The 23,918-nt window shown below is 37.0% G+C and overlaps 1 protein-coding gene across 2 annotated transcripts; it reads left to right on the top strand.

Moving 5' to 3' along the window:
- Positions 1–318: 318 nt before the first annotated feature.
- Positions 319–18,069, top strand: LOC145764500 (uncharacterized). 2 transcript variants are annotated; one of them, XM_082576115.1, is made up of 7 exons: positions 319–378; positions 11,744–11,917; positions 12,211–12,341; positions 14,113–14,255; positions 14,817–15,002; positions 15,351–15,478; positions 15,670–18,069. In XM_082576115.1, exons 2-7 carry the CDS (start codon positions 11,758–11,760, stop codon positions 16,047–16,049), a joined length of 1,128 nt encoding a protein of 375 aa, XP_082432241.1. In that variant the 5' UTR covers positions 319–378; positions 11,744–11,757; the 3' UTR covers positions 16,050–18,069. The 2 variants fall into 2 exon arrangements, with proteins under 2 accessions (XP_082432241.1, XP_082432242.1); XM_082576116.1 differs by lacking the exon at positions 319–378 and adding an exon at positions 425–557.
- The last annotated feature ends 5,849 nt before the right edge of the window (positions 18,070–23,918 follow it).

Below are 23,918 nucleotides of genomic sequence, written 5' to 3' on the forward strand. Positions count from 1 at the left end.
CTACAACACATTTACTTGCAAACGTTTCATATTTTTATTTTTAAAGTTTAATTGGGTAGATTTTTAGTTGAATTGATGCAATTTGGTAAATTTTATGTCATTCTAAGTAGTTATATTCAACACTCGACGTTGGTTTAATGTTTTTATTGTAAAAACACAGTAAAATTGTCAAAAAATCCATATTCCTTCCGCTTTATCACCTTCATTCCGCCGCTTTTCAGCATCCTTTTTTTCACCCCATATGTAGTAATTGTGTCCGTTTTGTGACGTCATGTTGACCAGGGTGGCGGAGTCTATAGCCTACTTGCACCGTTTCTGCTTATATGTTGGGTGCACCTTGCAAGGTGAAGAGCGTAATTGCCCCTCACGTCCTAAATTGTAAGTTTATTTTGAATATGCAACAGTTTTTTAAAACAGACTTTCTAGGTCTTCAATCAATATTTCACACTTATTTTAAGAGTGCAAGACTTCTTACCGTTTAGTTCAAAAATATTTTGAAGAGCCTTTTCTTAGCCAAACATATTTTTGTTCTGGCTATGCTCTCTGCATCCTACGAGGTAAAAAGTGTTTTGTGCTGTTGATTCTTCCATTAATAACACCAAGTATGTGATGATAACTTGTTTTTAGTACTTGATAGTTGTGTCGTGCTTTGTTTGGCTGTATTTTGGCTCTTCTCAAAAGATATTTGGCTTTTTTATTTTCATTTTGGCTGGAGTTTTAGTCAAGTTTGGCTTTTTTTGCAATTTTGATCTGGCAATCCTGTAGCGAACCACATACTTTCGAGTCATTCCATGTTCAACCAGGCCCTGTAACCACTAGGCTACTCTTGGATTTTGATAATTTCAATATATGTTATAGACCTTGGAAAATCCTAAAGATTAAAAAAATTTTTTTTTAAATATCTCTAGGCGTTTTCGAGTTATTCAAATTTGAATTTTTTGCCACATGATGGCGTTTGGTTAGTAAGCACTGGTCACGCTTCATGATTTTCTTTAATATCTTTATTTCTGAAGGTAGAATAATGAAACAAATGTTGAATCCAGGATTTTTGGGGTCAAGGAATTCGTTTAAGCACATAAAAAATCTATAACACACCTCCTTCATGGAGTTAATTAAGTTTTTTTCATTAATGTCAAAGTTCAAGTTTACGATGCAATTACAAAAATAGCAATCGCATTGGAAACATAATTTTTGCACTTTTGTGTAGCATGGTTCATGTATTTTCATATATCCAAAAATTGGAAACTTGTTTTTTTGTGCTTTAGGAGTAAAGTTAGTTTTAACAGCAATCACTATTTTTATGATTCTTATAAGATATAAAATGCAGATTTGAACAATATTGTATAACTGGTCATACATTATATGCAAGGTTGCAATTCCAAGGCACCAACTGCCAGTGTTTAAACATTATTTACCAAAAACATTAATTACTGCCTGCTAAAGGTGCACTCTGAGAGAGGTTACAGTGAATTCGAGTTCCTTTTTGAACTTCAATTTGGCCTATTCCAAATTTGATTCTTGACCTTAGTATCATACCCAACCAAAGATCTGGCACACAACAGTAAAAGTTATTGCTCAAGCTAGTAACAAAGCAAATTGTAACAATCATTTGCATGCAAGATTGGCCCTTATAATATTTAAATGCTTTATACCAAGTTATCAACCCCCACAACTTTTTAATATCAGTGGCTTTTCCTCCTCCCAAAGCATAATGGGTACACCTCTAACATCTATGCAGTTTTCACATATTAAATGTAAAAACAATACCTTAAAATGAAAGCAAGACAATACTTAACACAATATAAAATTACCCAGTCAATATGTAGGCCTAGTAACATAACTGTACAAAATTGTACATACTGCACCACTGTACAAAATTGTACATACTGTTCATAAAATGCCTATGTCACCATACCAAAGTTAAAGAATTGTCATTCTCTATTGGTGTAGGCTTTCATCACTGTTTTTAAATCTTCTGCAGTGATACTGTACGATCTTCCAGTTGTTGTAATCGGTGCAGCAACTTTGCATAGAATTTGCTGGAAAGGAACCCAGCATACATCGTCCTTTGATGGCCAAAAAAATGTATTTGTGGGACCTGGTGGGTGCATAAACTTCACTTGAGCATCCAACTGAGCACTGTCGACTTCGTCGATTAATCCCATCCACCACTTTCCATCATAGTTGCAAGCTACATAGTCATTCACAGCAACTTGCAAATCATCTCTGTTGCAATGTGAAAATAGACCGAGAGCCTACGACAGAAGATTTCACCCCATAAGGTACAAAAGGTTTGACCCCTTGAAGTTACTGGGGTCAACCATGTCACTCACAAAAAGTATGGAAGATTGACCGCGCCGGGTGGATCTGGTCCCTAGAGCCCCTTAAAAAGCCCAAAAAGGGGGTTAATTTCACCCCATAAGGTACATGGACCAAACTTGGTGAAAACGAAGTTCTATGTCAGGACATCACAAAAATATCAAATCTAACAATATTTTCGAGTGGAAAGGTGATGTTAGACCCCCCCGAAAGTGACCCCCCGGGGGGTTAATTTCACCCCATAAGGTACATAGACCAAAGTTGGTCAAAACGAAGTCTTATGTCAGGACATCACAAAAATATCAAATCTAACAATATTTTCGGGTGGAAAGGTGATGTAAGATGACTTCAAAGTGACTTCCCTTAATGTGACCCCCTCGGAACGTTTATTTCACTCCATAAGGTACATGGACCAAACTTGGTCAAAATGAAGTCTTATGTCAGGACATCACAAAAATATCAAATCTAACAATATTTTCGGGTGGAAAGGTGATGTAAGATGACTTCAAAGTGACTTCCCTTAATGTGACCCCCTCGGAAGGTGTATTTCACCCCATAAAGTACATTTACCAAACTTGGTCAAAACGAAGTCTTATGTCAGGACATCACAAAAATATCAAATCTAACAATAGTTTTGGGAGGAAAGATGATGTAAGACTCCCCCAAAGTGACCCCCCAGGGGGTTAATTGCACCCCATAAGGTAGGCTACATGGACTAAAGTAGGTTAAATCGAAGTCTTATTTCACGGCATAACAAAAATATCAAATCTAACAATATTTTCGGGTGGAAAGGTGATGTAAGATGTCATCAAAGTAACCCCCAGAGGGTTTATTTCATCATAGAGTACATAGACCAAACGTGGTCAAAACGAAGTCTTATAGGTCCTAGGACACCACAAAATATCAAATCTAACAATACTCTCAGTTGGGAAGATGATAAAAGACCTACCCAAAAGTAAATCTCCTCCTATAGTTTAATTTACTTCATTCCTTACTCGAACCAACCTTGGTGTAACGGAAGTGCTATGCCAGGACAGTACCAATGGATTAAATCGAAAAATATTTTTATATAGGTTTTGGTGAAATGCATTCACAAGCTGTCCCATGATGCATGAAATGGAACTATAGCCTACTTTACAAAAAGTTTTTGTATAAATCATATTCAGTCAATCGAAAAAAGGCAACAGGACATAACAATACATGGCTTTGTAACACCAAAAACAGAAAGTAGGCCTACATAAGAAGCATATAGGCTACAGTCATGGGCGCCGATCGCTCTCTAAGATTGGTGGGGACATTTACTAGGAAAGAAAGGGCAGACGAGCGAAGCGAGCTGAAAGATTGGGGTCTGTTCAACAAACAAACAAATAGGCCTACAGTAGATAGGCTACAAGTCTAATGCGATGTATTTTAATTGTCTGTGTCAGCATTGGACAGCTGAAGTCCAAACACTGCAACTCGGCAACGAGTCTCCGGCGAATTAAAAACGAAGTCCTTGGTTGATCCTTGGCTTGTAATGAAGGTTGATCGAATTCAAAACTTTATCGTGCACATAGCAGACCATTGCATGATTTGGCCGTTTCTGTGTCATGGTAGATCGTAACAAAGTTTTGATACGTCGCAAAGTTGAAAATGAGCGTTCAGCTGAACACGAGCGGGCTGGTGATATGAGCAAAAGTTCCACTTGCGGAAACATTTGCCGAACAGCGGATGGTATCTTCTTGAATATCATTCGAAAATCTTATGCAAGGGACTCTGTGTCAAAGAACTGAAGATAATCGTCTACCAAATGTGATTGTAGCTTTCCACTAAAGAGTGATTCTTGTAGAATTTTGTAGTGCTCAAGATCGGTCGACTTGAAATAGTCAGTAAGATTTTGCTGCGAGCTGTCAATGACTGCAAAATACTCTGACCGATCGATCTTGAAGTTTAGGAGGTTGACCATGGCCATGTCCATACTGAAGACGATTTGGAACGTGACAAGTCTTTTAAAAATTGGGTAGAGTAAGAGTTTTTTCAATTGAAAAAAAGCTGCCTGCCAGCCTTGCCTGCCTGCTGATTTTCCTATGTACAATTTTTTGCCAAACCGGTAAAGACATTTCAGCAGCTCTTAACCTCAACGTAATAATAACTGAAAAAATAGCTTTTTTCTTATACAAAAGTAACACAAGCTACACTTACTGCACTACATGCTTGTACGACTCTTTCAAAGTAATTCTAAAACTCTGCACTGTGTGGCCCTGGCGTAACCAAATTAAATACAATTTGCGAGTTACACCAGGGTTTCTCTGCCTAATAAAACATTTCTAATACGGTTGGAGCTTCCTCGCATAAAACAAAAATGTTGTCCCCTCCTTTCAATATATTTTAAACGTTTGACTGGTAAAATTGTGACATTCGGGTAATATTTTTCCTTTTACGTTACAAAAATAATGTAAAAAGATGATGGGGACATGTAAAAAGATGGTGGAGACATGTAAAAAGATGGTGGGGACATGTCCCCACTGTCCTATAGGGATCGGCGCCGTGGCTACAGTAGCCAGAAAATTGATCCAAGATCTTGATACGACCACTAAATGTTGACTTAATAGAACAACTGACTATCCAAATAAGACGAAGAATAAGACGAAGAAAGTGAAAGCGACAGCAGTGACAATGAAGAATAAAGAAACGACCGTTTACATTTACACAAACAATCTCTGTTTATGAATGAACAGTTACAATAACTGATTAGAGACATGAAGCAAATGGCATTAAACAAAAATTTACTACATTGGGTTTATTGGGTTATTTATTGTAGCAGCTGGAAAATGTTCATTACTGCTTGAATTAACATTCCAAATGATTCACTTTGAAACGTTTTGATTTGGATAGTCAGTTGTTCGATTAATTCAACATTTAGTGGTCGTATCAAGATCTTCGATCAATTTTCTGGCTACTGTAGCCTATATGCTTCTCATGTACTTTCTGTTTTTGGTGTTACAAAGCCATGTATTGTCATGTCCTGTTGCCTTTTTTCGATTGACTGAACATGATTTATACAAAAACTTTTTGTAAAGTAGGCTATAGTTCCATTTCATGCATCATGGGACAGCTTGTGAATGTATTTCACCAAAACCTAAATAAAAATATTTTTTGATTTAATCCATTGGTACTGTCCTGGCATAGCACTTCCGTTACACCAAGGTTGGTTCGGGTAAGGAATGAAGTAAATTAAATTATAGGAGGAGATTTACTTTTGGGTAGGTCTTTTATCATCTTCCCAACTGAGAGTATTGTTAGATTTGATATTTTGTGGTGTCCTATAAGACTTCGTTTTGACCACGTTTGGTCCATGTACTCTATGATGAAATAAACCCTCTTAGGGTTACTTTGATGACATCTTACATCATCTTTCCACCCGAAAATATTGTTAGATTTGATATTTTTGTTATGCCGTGAAATAAGACTTCGATTTAACCTACTTTAGTCCATGTAGCCTACCTTATGGGGTGCAATTAATCCCCTGGGGGGTCACTTTAGGGGAGTCTTACATCATCTTTCCTCCCAAAACTATTGTTAGATTTGATATTTTTGTGATGTCCTGACATAAGACTTCGTTTTGACCAAGTTTGGTAAATGTACTTTATGGGGTGAAATACACCTTCCGAGGGGGTCACATTAAGGGAAGTCACTTTGAAGTCATCTTACATCACCTTTCCACCCGAAAATATTGTTAGATTTGATATTTTTGTGATGTCCTGACATAAGACTTCATTTTGACCAAGTTTGGTCCATGTACCTTATGGGGTGAAATAAACGTTCCGAGGGGGTCACATTAAGGGAAGTCACTTTGAAGGCATCTTACATCACCTTTCCACCCGAAAATATTGTTAGATTTGATATTTTTGTGATGTCCTGACATAAGACTTCGTTTTGACCAACTTTGGTCTATGTACCTTATGGGGTGAAATTAACCCCCCGGGGGGTCACTTTCGGGGGGGTCTTACATCACCTTTCCACTCGAAAATATTGTTAGATTTGATATTTTTGTGATGTCCTGACATAGAACTTCGTTTTCACCAAGTTTGGTCCATGTACCTTATGGGGTGAAATTAACCCCCTTTTTGGGCTTTTTAAGGGGCTCTAGGGACCAGATCCACCCGGCGCGGTCAATCTTCCATACTTTTTGTGAGTGACATGGTTGACCCCAGTAACTTCAAGGGGTCAAACCTTTTGTACCTTATGGGGTGAAATCTTCTGTCGTAGGCTCCCAGACTAAAAGTAATGAATGCCTGTGAAGTTGTTATCATCACTTGTTCGCTTGTATCCTATTGAAGATTTCGAAAGGGGTTGAAAATAGTGGAAAGATCGTGTTCCAGGTATTGTGCTTCCTAATAAAAACCTTGATACCATTGCAAGCCTGTCCTTTTGTAAATCTTCTGAATGCAAAAACTCGAATGCAATTCCATTGATGTTGTCACAACAATATTTATAGAATGCTTGTGTGGTTGTAATCTGGTCAGATGTAGGTCTTTGTAAGCTAGCTCTCTTAACCAGTCGTTTAACAGTACCTCCAACACCATCACATGGAGATTTCCCGTGACTGGTTGCAAAAAAGGACCAACACGCTTCCAGGTTGAAATCACACTTGTGATGGCACAAATTCAGCATATTTTTATAATTTTTATATTGTCCAGCGCAACCGTCCGAGAAATATTCAACTTTAGTAATGGTGCTGGACAAGCTTGGAATCAATGCAGTGAGTTTGTACAAAAGCCCATGCACAAAAGCTGTGTCATGTGTTAAGTCATCTGAAACAAAGCAGAATGACTGCTGCTGTGCTGCATCAAGATGTGATCTTGCATATAATACACAACAGCGGGGTGGATTGTACATTGCTGCTGGTTCCAGTGATAGCTTTGTACTTCATCTTGGATTGTGAAAGTGTAATTCTCAGCGAAATCCAGCAAAATCACACAAGTATCATCTGTTAAAGAACTTTTTCTGGAGTTTAAGTATGTAGATTGGCATTTAGCTATGAATGAATGCTTTGTAAGATCATCCAAAACTCTTACAATTTCTTGAATCCATTCATGTCTCGTCATTAACACTGTGATAAGATCCATCCTGTCTGTAGACTTCCGTTGTTGGCATTGGACTTCATCATCAAGTTCCTCATCATACTGTGCAAGAAAAAAGCCTTCTAGTGCTTGAGACCCAGGACATTGTTCACAACGATGCAACATGCACATTTTGTTCTCAGTGCTGCACACTATTTTGTCAATCAATGTTTTGTATGTTTCATTGTTGTTGGCAGCATCAACCAGAAGGATTGCATTTTGATGTTGGATGCACACACAGACAGAATGACTGCCTTTGGATGATACAGGGACACACCATTTGGGACGGAGTGAACAAAACTTTGAGAATCCAATCTTCAGCTCGGGATTTTTTTCACAAAATGTGGCATATAATTCCTTCAAATTGCACAAAATGAGCCTCTTTTGCTTATGAACATTTTTGGAAACACTTACGTAATCTTTAATTCCAGGCATTAAATGGGTAAATTCATCATTTTCATACATAGATAAAACAGCAGCTTTTGTGTCATCAGATATTTTGTTTCTTCCAGGAATAGTTGGTTTGGACAAAATCCCAACAGATTCTTTTTCTTTCATTGCTCGTTTAATCAAATACTCAGATTCACCAAAATAGGCAGCAGCTTGCTTAATTGACCATGATTGGGGTTTCAGTGTGAGGAGCATTACTTTTTCATTATATGAACTTGCACTAGCAATCTTTGTTTTGACATGTTCCATTAACAGATCTTGGTCTTTTGCTTTTTTCTGCAACAACTTGATCTCATTTGCAGTGATGGTAGTGTTTCCATGAATTGTAATATTTTCTTCTTCTGTGCCAATAACAGTTGCAAAAGAGTTTTCTAATTTTCATGGCACCTTTGATCATAGGCGCCGGGTTTTGAAAATTGCCGGGGGGGCAAACTTTCTAGCCGACCAATTGCTTACATTCAAAATGCTGATGTTTGTTTGTCAGCATTGATGTTTGTTTGCGTCTATCTGCCATTGTATATCGCCAAGCTTTGTAATGTAGGCTCAGGCCTCGAAATTCACGGCGGACTTGTCACAGCATGTGATGTCCGCGGGAAGTACCATCTAGATCGGTCATATTTGTCCGCCGAGAAATAACACTAGAACTAGCGATACAAATCGTCATTGCATGGCACGATCAATTATTGCGATAATATATTTTCCAGCGCATTCTAGCGCGCATCTAGAAAATGTGAATACTGTATCCCTTAGCTTCCATTCAAGGAGGAAAACTTTCGATTTTTACGTTGCTTCAACGATTGATGACATTGAATCAGCGTAACAAAGGTGAATTCTTTCTAAGAATCGATAGGAGTACAGGTACTTCTACACCAATCACGCGCAATTTAGTTCAAGTTTTACGTCACAATGTCTGGCATTGATCTCCGAGTAATATTGATACGGCAAGGTTGGTTACTAAATTAGATTATACGAGTAGGCTATTACAGCAAGATACAACAAAATTTGTTAAGTTTTGGTATTACAGTGAGAAAGAAAAGACCCAAGGAAAATTCACTTTCGCTCACATGACACGCAAAAATAAACTTAAAGAAAAAAGCCTGTGAAACTTTGCACAGCAGAAAATAGTAGCGTTGGTAAAGAAATTTTCCGACTTCTGCCCAGAGCATTGTGATTTGTGACGCCATAAGCCACACGACCTCGTTGGGTGGAAGTTGATCAGTTATGTGACGTATTGAACAGCTACACGGCACTTTGACTCTTCAAGCGCAAGTCGTTGGTCCGATGAAAGCCTTTCAGAGTGACTTTACTGATTTTTTAAAAAGCCTTCTAAAACCGTAGTTATAGTTCTGAAATGGCGAAGAATTATTATCAAGATAAAGTGATTAAGCATGACGATCGACGGCTAAAACTGGTGTGTCCGCCGTGAGACTTGATTTGTCCGCCGGGATAGCTGCTCAGACCGGACACGTTTGTCCGCCGTCAACAAAAACGAATTTCGAGGCCTGTAGGCTACTTCGAATTGTATGCTGGGACCTCACTTTAAACTTTAGCTCTTAATACGCGTAGATACTAAACTGAGCAAACAGCAAACTGCACCTCGTTATTGACACTCCTAAGAAAAAACAAAGCAAAAGAAATCAAGAAAAACGTTTTTCAATCATTGTTACTATGCTTCAACGGCACCATGCTGGCGTTCATCAGCTACCGTACTTCTGTTTCTTTTGTTATCTTAGGAGCAGCGCTCTTGTTGCAACAAGTAGATCTTTTAATTGAGATCGATCCGCAATGAAGGTCAAACTAACGCAAATCTGAACTTAGAAACATTTAATTTAGGATTTTTAAAAAAATAATTTGTGGGGGGGCAGCCACCCCGAGCTAAATTCACGGGGGGGCGCCGCCCCTCCGCCCCCCCGGAGTCGGCGCCTATGCCTTTGATACTTTATCTTTTGCTTTTAGAATACGCTGTCGTTTTGGTAGACTATGTGAAGGTCCAACTGGAGACATGCCAACAGATTGAAAAGTTTTATTTAACGTTTCTTGGAATTTAAGCTGTCAGAATCACTTGTAGATGAATTTGAACTTGTTTGTGAATCACCCAAACAATTATAATCTGTTTGAAATCTTTTGTAGCATGTCGCACAAACGCGCCATCCAGGTTTAACGCAGATTGAGAGTTTTTCCATCTTTTTGGCAATTTCAAGTGTAATTAAAATGCTACCTTTGGCTTTCTTCTTGTGAGATTTATAAATGTCACAACAATTTTTGAACCTGTGCTGAAATCTTGACGTCAAAAAGATCTCTTTGTGGTGCATGCATGAATTAGTTACTTCCTCTGCTTTGTCTTTCAAAGCAGTTCTCCATAATAGCAACTCTCGGTCTGCAGAACATAAACTTCCCAAAGGTATCAATTCAATTTTCGCTGTGTAAAAAGTTTTATGACAGTCTTGCTGCAACAAAACACCAATAGTGCAACACTCCATTTATAACAGATAAATGCTTTATTATTATTCTAAATCTAAACAGAGTATTGTTGGTTAAAAGGAGGAGGCTATAACCATTATAGGCCTATAGATGCTACCATATTTTTTCTGTAGGCAGGTAGGCCTATCCAATACATGTATTTCTAGCCAAATTGCTCATTGGTCCCTTATATCATTTTCAACTTGCAAAAAAAAGATCTAAGCCATTTCATCAAAATCAAATTGACTCAAACTTGATATCATCAAATTGGGGCTTGCTGTTAAAACCAACTTTATTCTTAAAGCACAAAAAACAAGTTTCCAATTTTTGGATATATGAAAATACATGAACCATGCTACACAAAAGTGCAAAAATTATGTTTCCAATGCGTTTGCTATTTTTGTAATTGCATCGTAAACTTGAACTTTGACATTAATGAAAAAAACTTAATTTACTCCATGAAGGAGGTGTGTTATAGATTTTTTATGTGCTTAAACGAGTTCTTTGACCCCAAAAATGCTGGATTCGACATTTGTTTCATTATTCTACCTTCAGAAATAAAGATATTAAAGAAAATCATGTAGCGTGACCAGTGCTCACTAACCAAACGCCACCGTGTGGCGAAAAATTCAACTTTAAATAACTCGAAAACGCCTGGAGATATTTAAAAAATTTTTTTTTTAATCTTCAGGATTTTCCAAGGTTTATAACATATATATATTGAAATTATCAAATTCCAAGAGTAGTGGTTACAAATTTAAAAAAAATTGGTTGATTATACATGGAATGACTCTTTCTTTTTTATGTTAATTGATGCATTGGTTTACTTTTTAGAAACCCACTTTTTTTTCCTTACAGCTTATTCTTCTTTTTAATTCTTCCTTGTTAATTCCATGATCATGTGTAACGGCTTACCTGGAAGTTTACGGCAAAGTTGCCAGTTGTGCTGTTTTTACTTGGAATTGGACAAGTTTTGTTATCTATTTATTTTACTTATTTATTTGCGTCAGACAAGAATGTCAATATTCAAACAAGGCAACAAATAATACACAAATAATAAATAGCATATGGATAATACAATTGCACATGGAGTCTCAAAAAAATTTAGCAGATGCAGTTTAATGTCGTTCCATTTTTATCAATATTTTTTTTCGATTTTGACTGTATTTTGGACGAATTTTCCATAGTTTGTGCTACTTTTGGGTTGTTTAATACTTGTGAGTTGTGAGTGTGACAATTGGGCTACTTTTCAGTGGCAATTGGGCTGGAACATCTGGCAACTTTCTTCAATTGTAATCCTGGCTAGCTTAATTAAAAAATTGATTTGATGAATAAATGATGAAGTGTTTAAGTCAACAATACAAGTTGTTTCTTTGTTATAAATCAGCTAAAATTGTAGTTTAATGTCTTAGACAATTAAGGTACAATGAAGGTAAAAATTTCTTCTCCATGCCTGTCGATGTTGGTGTATGAATCTGCAAAGTCATCGGGTCAAACTGAAGGGTGCCTTCAAGGAGAACTTTCTACTGAAGTCACCAAAGATATAACGGACTCCGATGTTACTATGCTATCTGAAGACATTTTATGTGAGTAGCACAAAATTTTTCCGCATCTATATATACCAGCTCGTATACCAGCTCTATGAATTTTTGAAATTTGCAGTTTTTGTTTCAGTTTTCACAAGTTATTAAAGATTAATAACTAAAGTTTGGCTGATTTTTTTTTTAAAGACAAAGTAAGCTACAAGCTTTGATATCAAATAATTTGAACATTGTCATAACAATAATGTTATTGCTTGTTGACCAGCTTTCACTAAGTTAAAAGAGGTTGATTAAATACTTCAAAGAAGATAATCATATCTATCAACATATATTTTTAGCTGTGCACTCTGTTTGCCCATTGTGTTTACCAAGTTCTGCAGCCCACAGTAAAATTTCAAAAGAAACTAAAATTCTTGGATGGTATAAGTTTTGTAGAAGACCTTTGCTGCGACTTTCTGTAAGAGAAAAGGTATTGTTATCCTTGTTTTGATAAATGGTTAAACATGTTTATTTCAAATAACTTAGTGCAATGTCCAAACAAGGCTAAGATCTTGGGTGCAACTTATTTTTCCCCCTGGACATTTCGTCCCTGGAAAAGATTGAGCAAAAAAATACAACAGAGCCGAAGTCGCTGATCTAAGATGTCGCAAACATTTCAAAAAATTTCCCCTGAAAAGATCGAGAGAAAAAAATACAGAAACGCCGAAGTTGCTATTTGGAGTTTCCATTGCCGGAGTTGCCGAAACAGTTGACCAAGCTAAGTATCTTGAAATAATAGTTGATAAACCGAATTTCGGGTTAGCGTATTTTTGATAAACCGAACCTCAATTTCGGGTTAGGATTATCAAATTAAGATTGTAGCCCCTCCATTAAAAATGATCATGAACTGCTACACTGGAATGATTTATTCACTTCCAAATCACATTTCTAGACAAAATTACAAAGAAAAAGTCACACATATTTTGAGGTGGCCCATAAAAATTTAATGATTAATTTAAGGGGAAAATATTAAAATGATTGTAGGAACTCCGATCAGTGACTTCAGCTTTGTTCTATTTTTTTCTCTCGATTTTTTCAGGGGACGAAATCGGGGAATGAAGTGTTCACCAGACGAAATAGGTTGCATCCAAGATCTACATACTGTATTCATGCACTTTTATGCACCAAGGGTTTAAAAATTAAGTACCCTAACCAAAACATAAACAGGCCTCGAAATTCGTTTTTGTTGAAGGCGGACAAACGTGTCCGGTCTGAGCAGCTATCTCGGCGGACAAATTAAGTCTCACGGCGTACACACCAGTTTTAGCGTTGGCCGTTGATCGTCATGTTTAATCACTTTATCTTGATAATTCTTCGCCATTTGAGAACTACTGTATATATAGCTACGGTTGAGAAGGCTTTTTAAAATTTCAAAGGCTTTTACCAGACCAACGATGTGCGCTTGAAGAGACAAAGCGCCGTGTAGATGCTTAATACGACGCATAACTGATTAACTTCCACCGAACGAGGTCGTGTGGCTTCTTGCGTCACAATGCTCTGGGCACGAGTCGGAAAACTTCTACACTAATGCCACTATTTTCTGCTGTGCAAAGTTTCATTGGGATTTTTTTTTTAGGTTTATTTTTACCTAAGTTCTATCACATTGTGACGTAAGACTTGAACTAAGTTGCATGTGATTGGTGTAGTGTAGAAGTACCGATATTCCCATCGATTCGCCTTTCGTTACGCTGATTCGCCTTTGTTACGCCTTAAGAATTCGCCTTTGTTACGCTGATTCAATGTCATCAATCGTTGAAGCAACGTAAAACTCGAAAGTTTTCCTTCTTGAATGGAAGCTAGGAGATACATTATTCAAATTTTCTAGATGCGCGGGAAATTATATTCTTGCAACAATTGTTTGTGCTATGCAATGACGATTTGTATCCGTAGTTCCTGTGTTATTTCTCGGCGGACAAATATGACCGATCTAGAGGGTACTTTCCGCGGACATCACATGCTGTGACGGTGGACATGTCCGCCGTGAATTTCGAGGCCTGCATAAATAACAAAACTTTATAGTGGTTTGTACATGTCAAACTTTATGTAAAGTGACAGAAAACGCCAAAAGCCATTTAATAATTCATCGGTCATTATAATACAATAATTGTCTGTGAGTGTTTATTTGTTTTGTTTCTCTGTACACTTGTGCTATTGATACATTTTGTGAACAAGCTGTTAAAACTGTTGCTTTATTATTTTAGTCCATTCATCGAAAACTGGCTAAAAGTCTACATGAAAAAAACTGCTCTCCACCTTATCTAGTAACTATTTTGGTACAAGAAAGATGGGTGGAAAACCGCTCTACTTACTTATGGAGATTCGCTGCATTTCTTCAACGAGACAGGTGTGCAATTTATTTTACAATCTTTTGTCCAGTTGTTATTTTTTGTTGTTGCGTGAATCCATAGATTTGCACTTGATATGATGGAGAACCTTTATCCCTGTACTGAGAAGACTTTATGGAAAAGTTAATTCTGGCAGTTTCACATTCTTTAGATACTTTGAACCAGTGACATGAGCCTGTTTAACACTACTAGAATTGTGAAGCTTCTGTTTGTTGTTGGCTGTGAACTGTTCTATCACTAGATGTTGCTGGATGGAAAGCTGTTTATGAAGTGGCTTTCTTAAGCATATATATATCTTAAGAGTTGAACCACTGCTTCATTTACCAATTCATTCCTATCTGGCCTATTGGGGTGGGGACGTATCTGTGACCTAACAAAAATATGGGAATATTACAGTTTGGATTGAGTGGTTTTGTATCTGGAAAAACTTGTATACATACAATTATACATAGTGTCATTTCTGTAAGTAAGCCATCTGGCATCCACCTCTAATTTATGTATTAATCATTCTGTGACTTGCTACAGTATGTTTTATTCCCGGGACCATATTTTCATTGCAGGTGGTTTGTGCCATGTCGTGTGGAAATTGTTAATTTAAAAGCAAGTACATGTGGAGTTTACAAATCATATCCTTCAGTGCATCAACAACATAGGTTGCCACAAGTGACAAAGGCTTTGCATTCTCTTAGTCGTTCCTTCAGTTCTTCCACTGAAAATTCGTCATTTCATATGGTCAACACTGTTAGGTATGATTGGTAATACTAGAGTTACACCACTTTTTTTAGAAATGTGATGCAATCTGCCCACAAAGCCATAACACTTAGTTACCTGAGTAAATACTGAATGCCAGAATTGCACACACTACGTATATATATATATGTTTTAATATTAATCATTATATATATTTTTATACTGTAATGCATTATTTCAATCGCATCTTTTACTATTATCTTAAAGATTGCTATTTTATGGTAATTGGTAGTTATAAAGTTAGTTTTGCCGTCAATAATTTTGATTGGTTGAAATTGCAAACGAAATCATTTTTTGGTTTCTGACTTTGGTTCGTAGCTTACTTGCCGTTGTGTTGTTTTTAGAAATTCGGGTCAAGATATTGTAAGATGTTTAAATGAAACAATTTCTGAACTGCGCTCCACTGAAATGGAACTAGAGACTGCGTATGAAGAACAGAATCAACTGAAAAGGGATCTGAGAGAAATGAAAAGTAAGAGTGCAGTTTATCACAACACAAGATGCTTCTTTTTCACCAGGCCATCTACTCAATTCGTACCCATGCGTGGTAAAAAGAGAATTTGCGTTTAAGTTTAATGTAAACCTACTTGTTTGCACTTCAATATAGTGCTAAGTTTTTTTTTCAGGTCTGTTTCATGTAGTTTTCATTGTGTTTTTACTTAGATGCTCGGGATGTTAAAAAGAACAGAAACTCATCTGACGGGGATTTACATTTCACCAAAGATTACGATTCAGAGACAACTGCCTCCAGTGAAGAAGATATTCAAAGGGAAGGAATTAAAGACTTGCAAACTGGACATGATAATATCCAAATGTTGAAACACAACTCCGGTATTCCCACTGATCCAAACTGCATTGACAGTGCGGATTTGCTTGGCGCCACTTCTAACTCAACAAAAAACTCTAAAAAAGCAACCAGTTCTTGCCATAACCATTTTCTTCCCTCATATAGCCCCCCTGATAACTTAGGAAATACGATGAAAGTAGATTTGAAAGCCAGCGAGACATGCCAACCGGGTTGCAGCAAGGATGGATATAAGTAACTAACGATGCCCCATGGTTAGATTAGACACCATCAAAGCTCACTAAATTTTTATCTGATTATACTAAAGTTAAGCTGAGAAATTTCAAAATTAAGCCACACCAGCTTTGTTCTGGCCAGATGCTGTTAAGTTACCTGCTGCCGGACAGCCGTTCATGTAGTAAAATTGTAAATTCGCAACTGGTTATGTTCACATTCATCAAGTATTGTCATTTGCTTGTATCGTAACCAGTATTGGCGCTTTGTGGCGAAAATCTAGGGTACCTTTTCAACGTTTTTACTTTGTTAGATCGTGTTTTTGCGTCTCTGTATTGATTAGTTTGCTTGTTTTCAATTTGATGACACGGTAGCAGTTTTTAACTGTAGGTCATTGAAGCACTTGTGTTACGTTTATTGCTAGTCTTGGACTAACGTTGTTTTTTTTCGTAATATGTGTGGATTACAGAATGAACCCATTTATCACTGCATGCAGCTTGATTTTTGAATGTTTTATAACTAATACTATGTGTCAATCTTAATAATTTCATACCTTCAAAAATGTCTTTAGTGTCCAAATTGCATTTTCTCCTTTTTTTTAACTCTCAAAAGATAGTTCCTCGCTCCTGCACGTGAAGCAGTTTTGTTTAGAAGTTAAATTTGTTTTGAAACAGCTGTTTTCAAACCATTTTCGCAGAGCAAACGAACTGATAGGTGGCGAAACAAATACAGCGCTCTTCAACACATGGTTGCAACACCGCAGACACAGGGATGCATGCTGCCTGGGATTTACAAGACTTTTTTTATATATGCGCATTAGAATGACAGAGCTTGCATGCACCATGTGTAATATTGTCGGATGCCTGAAATGGGATCATCCAGTGTTTAGTCGGAACAGTACCGAAAGAGCAATTGTTGCATGGAGTAAAAGCATCATTTTTAAAGTGTGCATGAGAAGAACAAAGATTGAAGAGCACCATCATAGGTCGTTCCCCTAGTTTGTGTCTTTGGATTGAATTATGAGAACTATGTCTAAGTTGTTTTTATGTTGTGGAAGGTCTCAAGTTATCGATGAAATGACGAGAATAGCATTGCAACTTTATAACGTCTGGTCTAGTGGTTTAACATCGTTATTTGTACAAAAAGATCGCGGAGTTTCTTGCAACTTTGGTACAACAAAACCTAGTTTTTATATTCATTATTCACCCAACAAACTTTATTACATGGACTGAATCGGAGAAAAACACAAAACTTGTCGAATATATTTGTGACACATGTATGCGTTTCAAAATCTATGGAAAGATTTTTTCGACTTTCTGTTCTGGTGGGTTAATTTGAAGTAGGTACTTTTCTTCGTAAAATTATGAGAAACGTTTATAACTTTTCTTTGAATTGATGTGGAACCGATCGGTGAATCCCCTACAGGGTAATACAGAACATTGTTTCGTCAGCTTATGCTGTGCTGTACAGTGTACAGTACACTCAATCTTATTTGTTGTATGCTCTCTTGCTAAACTCTTCAACAAAGGTTTTTGCTAGTGAAACTTCATACTTCAAAATCGTTTGTGTCAGTCACTTTAACTGGGGATCTTGTAGCAATTTAAGGTTGTATTGCGCTGATAGCTCACTGCATTACAGTATAAAAGTTATTGAATCGGTTGGGAATATTAAACGCGCGGTTTCATGTCCAGCTTTTTTCTTAAGCACTTTTGATGAAGATAAATGTATCCTGAAAACTTCGAACAGGGGAAAACAGAGTAACATGTTTGGGATTTTTGTAATGAAATGTAAATTTGAGTAACACTGAACAGCCGCTTGTGCTATTTGTGTGGCATTAAGGTGTATTTTACAGTTTATTTATGAGCAGTAGGCTATGTTCTATCGAACCGAAAGGTTTGCAGCAATCTTGAGTATTTATGGTTTTAGGAGTTAAAAGAAAATTTACCGAACGTAAATTGCAACTTTTAATAGCGTGGCTATCTCTGAAGCTAAATCGTGGAAATAGTCTTGGCGTGTGATTTGAGAGTGTGAATGTAACTATTTAAATAAATTACATTCATAAATGTGAAGCTTTTTGTGTTTTATTTGAAAGACCACCTTGAGAAAATGCCAGGAACACTCGCTGTCAAAGTGTCGCAACAAATTTTGGCTTTGTTCAATTAAACCCCTGTCAACGACCTGGTTTCGAAGACCACATGTGACCAACCAACTGCCTACGGTTGGTAATCGTAGTAAAACGTAAATTTCAGACTTGTTCTTTTCAACTTACCTGGTAGGCTATACTTTCTATTGACTTTTGCGGACGTATGACGTGAAGTTGCAAAGCACCTGTCAAGAGAATTGACTACCCGGCTAACAAAATAAGTCATTTTATCAACTTGTCCAGAACCAATTTTGCTAGCTTTCACTTTTACGAGATGTGGCATACATTGCAAGAGTATTACAGTGTACACCGGTAAATTATTACGAGTCACATTTATGGCATAGGCCTACCTGTGACCAGCAAGTAGCACACAATTATGATAATCAGAACTGAACATTGACAATTGTTAATAGGCTATAAGTTACTTGTAGCAAGGTCAGGCACTAAAATTATTTTGTTTGTTTTCAAAGTTTGTCCAGTATTGATGAGCTTGGCATCTTTTTCTTGCTTACCTGTTGTCAATTCCTGGTTAAAATTATTTCCTTTCCAAAGTAATGATCGGTTCTCTGAACTAGTTTTGGCACAACACACTTTATTCTCGTTTCTGATCAAACAAAGAGCTATTTTGGCTTCACTTCCCTGCTGTGGATGCCTACCATGACAGCAGTGTTCGACTTCTTTTGTTACGCACACACAAAAACCTCAGGTAGCCTAACCGTATGATGCCCTTTGTGAGGTATCGAAACAGTTTTAAGTTAATCGGTGATAACTTCGCCTACGCTACAATTTGACGACAAACGTCAAAGCCTATTTCACAATGTACATTGTACATGTTAACGACTTATTTTAGCCTGATGCTGCGAGTTCGTTGTGGTAATAGCGAATTGCACTAATTTTCGAAACACAGTTCTCTAGTCATGTGCTATGACGAATGGTGTTGAAGTCAGTCAGTCGTTCTTTAATGCGGCTCTTTTGATTGGCTTGAGGCTGCTGCGTTTCTGTGTTGTTATTGCTGTGAGATTTTGTTGGATCAGTTGAATTGTCGATCAGTCAAAACCTATGCTGGGGACGAAGAAAAGCAACAAGGAAATAGAGACATAGGCCTATATTTTAACCATCTATAAGATATTGATACGATCAATCTTTAACAAACTTTGCTACCAAAAGACACCAAGAAAATGTGCCTAGAAAAGCAAGTATGGATAGGAGCAGGGGGTACGTTTGGACCCGGAATAATATTTCCTGGGTTTTGGACCCGAAATCATAAAGAAACCATCGCGTATTCTTTGGATACAGCGCGTTTTCTTGCAAAATTTCTTGAGTTAGGGCCAAAAAATCTCATTGGCATCGGGCCCAAGATATCGCATCAACGGCCCTGGATAGGAGTGGTTTACTTCCGTTTTTACAATTGCTATTTGCTAGCACCGTGACATCACTTGCGTATTCGTCATGACGACCACAAATAGACGACAATTCGAATCTCCCATAATTCTTGGTGGAAGATTTTTCTAAACTAAAATAAGAAACAATAAAATAGAATTCTGGTTTGAAAGAAAGGTTGGTCGTAGGGATTTTTCGTGAAAAGGGAATACCACAAAAATTTCATTTAAAACGATCTACAGTTGTGTTGAAATAACTGAAATCATGACTAATTGGGAAATCATTGATGTTTACCTAAAAATGAAGCCAAGACGGAGATGCCTAATTTTGCTTTGAACTGCCCTATTTGTTAGCAACCATTAAGCCTTACTTCTGACGATTCGTTAGTTGCATTGACTAAATTATCTATTTCTTCACGCGGCAAACGAAATGTACGAAGCAAAACTGATTGCATCGCTTTCACAATTTTAAGCCCTGATACGTCAGTTTGACTACTACTCAGAAGTAGGCTATGTGGTATATTTTACGCAGGACACTTAATTGCGTGCCTGAAAGTAGACACAACAATTGGGTTCCCTGCACTCCAGTTCGCTTATTCTAAATCTTCAACCATTAGTCGTAAACTTCGATATGACCAAAAGCAGTGATATTTTCGAAGGTCAGTGAACTACAGCACGAGAACGATGCATCACCATGACGGGTCTGCTACTATTCGGTGAGTCCGATTCGGTGAGTCTGATTCGGTGAGTTTCTAACTTCTAACCCCTAACCTTAACTCCTAACCCCTAACCCTAAAACGGCAATGATAATTAGGCTATGGTACCCGATAATTTAAAAAAAAAATTGAAAAAATCCCAGGTTAAAGGATCGGACTCACCGAAACGGGCCATTCCGCACCATGACCTGGCCTTTCATATTAACCTGCCAACTCGCTGTCTTGCTGCTGCAGAATAAAGCAAAAAATTTAATTCAACATGAAGAAATTAGTGCATATAGAAAAACAATTAAGAATGACTTTAAAGCGGTACTCAAGTCAATCACACGTTCAGTAACATCAGTAAATAATTGCACAGCAATATTTGAAGCAGCAAAAATAAAAGTTATTAGCTGAGGGGAAACTTATGGGCAAATTTTGCACAAGTCTTGCCTTAAAATTAATAACTGCGCAAATTAGTCAGTTTGCAGTAGGCTCTATAGTTATTGTGCACAAACACAAGCCAGAAACGCAGACGGCGACGAACCGATTATCACTTGCACTGGCACAGCTTCCAAACAGGAATGTAAAGAAAACGTTACCGATAGCTGCAGTTGTTTGGGGACTGTTCAAATATCAGACACAGCTATTTTCTTAACATCCATTTCACGGTTCTGACACCATCTAAAACGCTATTCGATATCTGAATACCCCACTGGCCCCTACACCATATTAGCAACCAAGAATGGCCAGATCTTTACCGAGATTTTAATATTCTTGTGTCTTTTTAAGCGCAAAATTAAATGAACCTTTATTACATCATTTTACTCCAAACTAGCATAGCTTTTCTTTGCAAGGGCTGTGATTTGCCATCGACCAACTCTCTAAGATGAAATTACTCCCAATCAGCATCCTTTGGGTAAAAAAGCTGAATCTATCCAAGATGCGCTTTTGTGTTTATCACACCCCGCGGTTTCAGTAAACCAAAAGAATTAACAACAAACATTTTCGGGCCAAAAGCAAGAAAACAATCATTTACATACGCGTCCGCAAAAGTTGATTTGAGGGTCAACCTCAAACAAGGGCTTTATGACCTCACTATCCACTTACTTTCTTACCCTTCAACACCCCTTATGGAAAATTCCTGCGTGGGCCACAGATTAAATGCAGCAATTTGAATCAAAACGGTTGAAAACTATTTTACACACTACAAAAGTAACACGCCATTTATCAACCAACACAATCAGAAAATACACTGAAATTTATGAACAAGTTTTCAAAAACATGCTTAAAAAGTTAAAAATTCACTAAGCTTACCAACTTTACTATGAACGTACAAAAATATTTTTACATGCACACTCAATCACACACACTATTTGCATCAAAACGTTCCCTAAAGAATAGCAATAAAGAAACCACATACTACTTGAATATTGCATAGATTGAAGTAGAAACACATTACAGATAGGGATGTGAATGAAACTGCACAATTTGACTGTAACTCTAGATTCAAATTTAAAATCAACAAGCGGAGGCAATATTAACAATTTCAAGAGTTCAAAGCCGATTCGGGTGACAATGTGATATTCACGTTACTTGCAACGAACTCAAAGCTAAATACTTGTTCACCTCTGGCAACAAATAAAACAGAACTTAGGGCCACAGGCACGGGGTAAGGTTCCACCAGAAACGAATCCTTGTCCCCATGTTCTTTCAAAAAACAATAACAAAATTGCTCAATTAAATGTTATTTTCTTTAAAATTTACTGTCATGTACAATTTGTTATTCAATCTCAATAGCAGGCCGTTGTTTGCTGTGTATAACGATTCTGTATTTTTATTAAGCAGTGCGTTATTAACTGTGTTAAAAAACCTTTATAAAGCCTTATTTTTTCTAAGATTTCATTAGGTTTTTATTGTGAGCAGCTACATATTGTGTACTGGTGTAGTCATCTCATGAGGCGGAAGGTAGGTGATCGCATGTTTTTTTTCACTCCCTTCCTGTGTTATCTCAATATGTAGAACTTCAGTACGGCTACTGTAAAAAGGTGCAGTGAAATAAAAAAAAAAATAGGCTATTAATTGGCACTAAAGTATCAAATCATAAAAGTAACATTTTCCCGCCAAATTAGCGTACATATTTCACTATTCAAAAATGATTGTGATAAAGGTTACAACGGTTCAAACACTAGCAAATGAATGCCCGCTAGGGTGTTTCAAAATTTCACCACTTTTAAATTTCAAAACGAGTACCTTTTTTTCTGATGGAGTTTTGGCCGCTGATTACGAATCTGGCATTATTTTTTCATTATGACGTCATCTTGAGGGTGCCCCACGCGATTTTTCGCGTTTTTTCAATATCTTGAAAACTACTTGGGCTAGACGTATGAAATTTGTATCAAATGATGCAGAATATACGATTTCCTATCTCTACTTAAGAGTGTTTAAAGTCGTATCTGCTTCAGAAAAAAAGTAATTTGAGAAAAACACTTTTTTATTGTTTTTACATCCATTACATATCTATAATCTTCGAGCTATATGACAATACATTGTGACGTCAATTCGGTAATTGGTAATAACAATGGTAATTGTTTGTAAATCAACAATGATAATTGTTTGCTGACAATACGGGTCTTAAGGGATAAAAACAATTTCCAATTTGAATTTAGTTGGTCAGTTTTAAATGCAGCATTCAATTCAATTTATTTTTTTCTTTTGTCAGAATACAAAAGAAATGATATTGTGAAAAAGAAATACAGTAACAAAACCAACAATAGGAAAAGGTGGCAAAACCATAATGGTTTAAGACGTGCATGAAAAGATCTAATATTGCGGTATATGCATCGATAAATATAGTTAAGCACGGCCACCAAACCTGAATGTATAAGCAGACCTGAATGAATTATATTCAGCAGCTTTTAATGGATACAGACACTAAATTTTTGAAGAAAACTCCAGGATTCAATGATATGTTATGAATGACATAGCTCAACTGTGGAGAAGAGCCAGCTTGCCTGCTATCGAGTTGAGAAGTATCCATACAAAACTGAAGCAACTTATTCACAAGTTTGCTGTGGCAAGAAAACGTGCCAAGAAATTAAAACTTATTTCAATCAGCGATGGCTGGCTCGACCAGCTCTTTGATATAACCAAGTGCCGGTGTGAAATACCAGATATATTTCAAACGTATAAAGGTAAGCTGATTTGTAGTTGCAGTTTTGACCACAGAGTTCCAGAAAAAGAAATTATGTTTCTGAAAGATCAAAGGTCCGATAGAAGAATGATTTTATCTTCATCCAAAGATGCACTGTTTAATATACACAAGCTGCAGAGTGTAATCAAGCTCAAGCGACGCACCACGGCGGAAGATGATATTGAGAACCCCACATCCAGTAAATTAAGAGCTACAATAAACGGAGGCCTATCCAATTCTAAAGGTTTATTCAATTCGTTGAGACCGCGCCAGTTCGATTTAAATATAAATTCTAATGAGAGCAACGATGATGTTTTGGAAGCACAGACAAGTGATAATGTTAGGGACCCGTCAACCTATTTCGACCTGGATTACCAACCTGCTCCCAAGCATCTTGCAAGAGAAAAAGCTTACCTTAAAAAACGTTCATTTTCGATCAGTACCAGTGACTGTGTTAAAGCAGACCGTCGTTTAGTGTCGATTC

The sequence above is a fragment of the Aplidium turbinatum genome, chromosome 2, assembly GCF_918807975.1.
Source record: "Aplidium turbinatum chromosome 2, kaAplTurb1.1, whole genome shotgun sequence".
Taxonomy (NCBI): domain Eukaryota; kingdom Metazoa; phylum Chordata; class Ascidiacea; order Aplousobranchia; family Polyclinidae; genus Aplidium; species Aplidium turbinatum.

What these genes read in the sequence shown, in the direction of transcription:
- LOC145764500 (XM_082576115.1), top strand. Translation starts at nt 11,758, where the DNA reads ATGAAGGTAAAAATTTCTTCTCCATGCCTGTCGATGTTGGTGTATGAA. An exon ending in CATATGGTCAACACTGTTAG is followed by an intron (nt 15,003 to 15,350) that starts GTATGATTGGTA and finishes TGTTGTTTTTAG; the next exon opens with AAATTCGGGTCAAGATATTG. An exon ending in GGATCTGAGAGAAATGAAAA is followed by an intron (nt 15,479 to 15,669) that starts GTAAGAGTGCAG and finishes GTTTTTACTTAG; the next exon opens with ATGCTCGGGATGTTAAAAAG.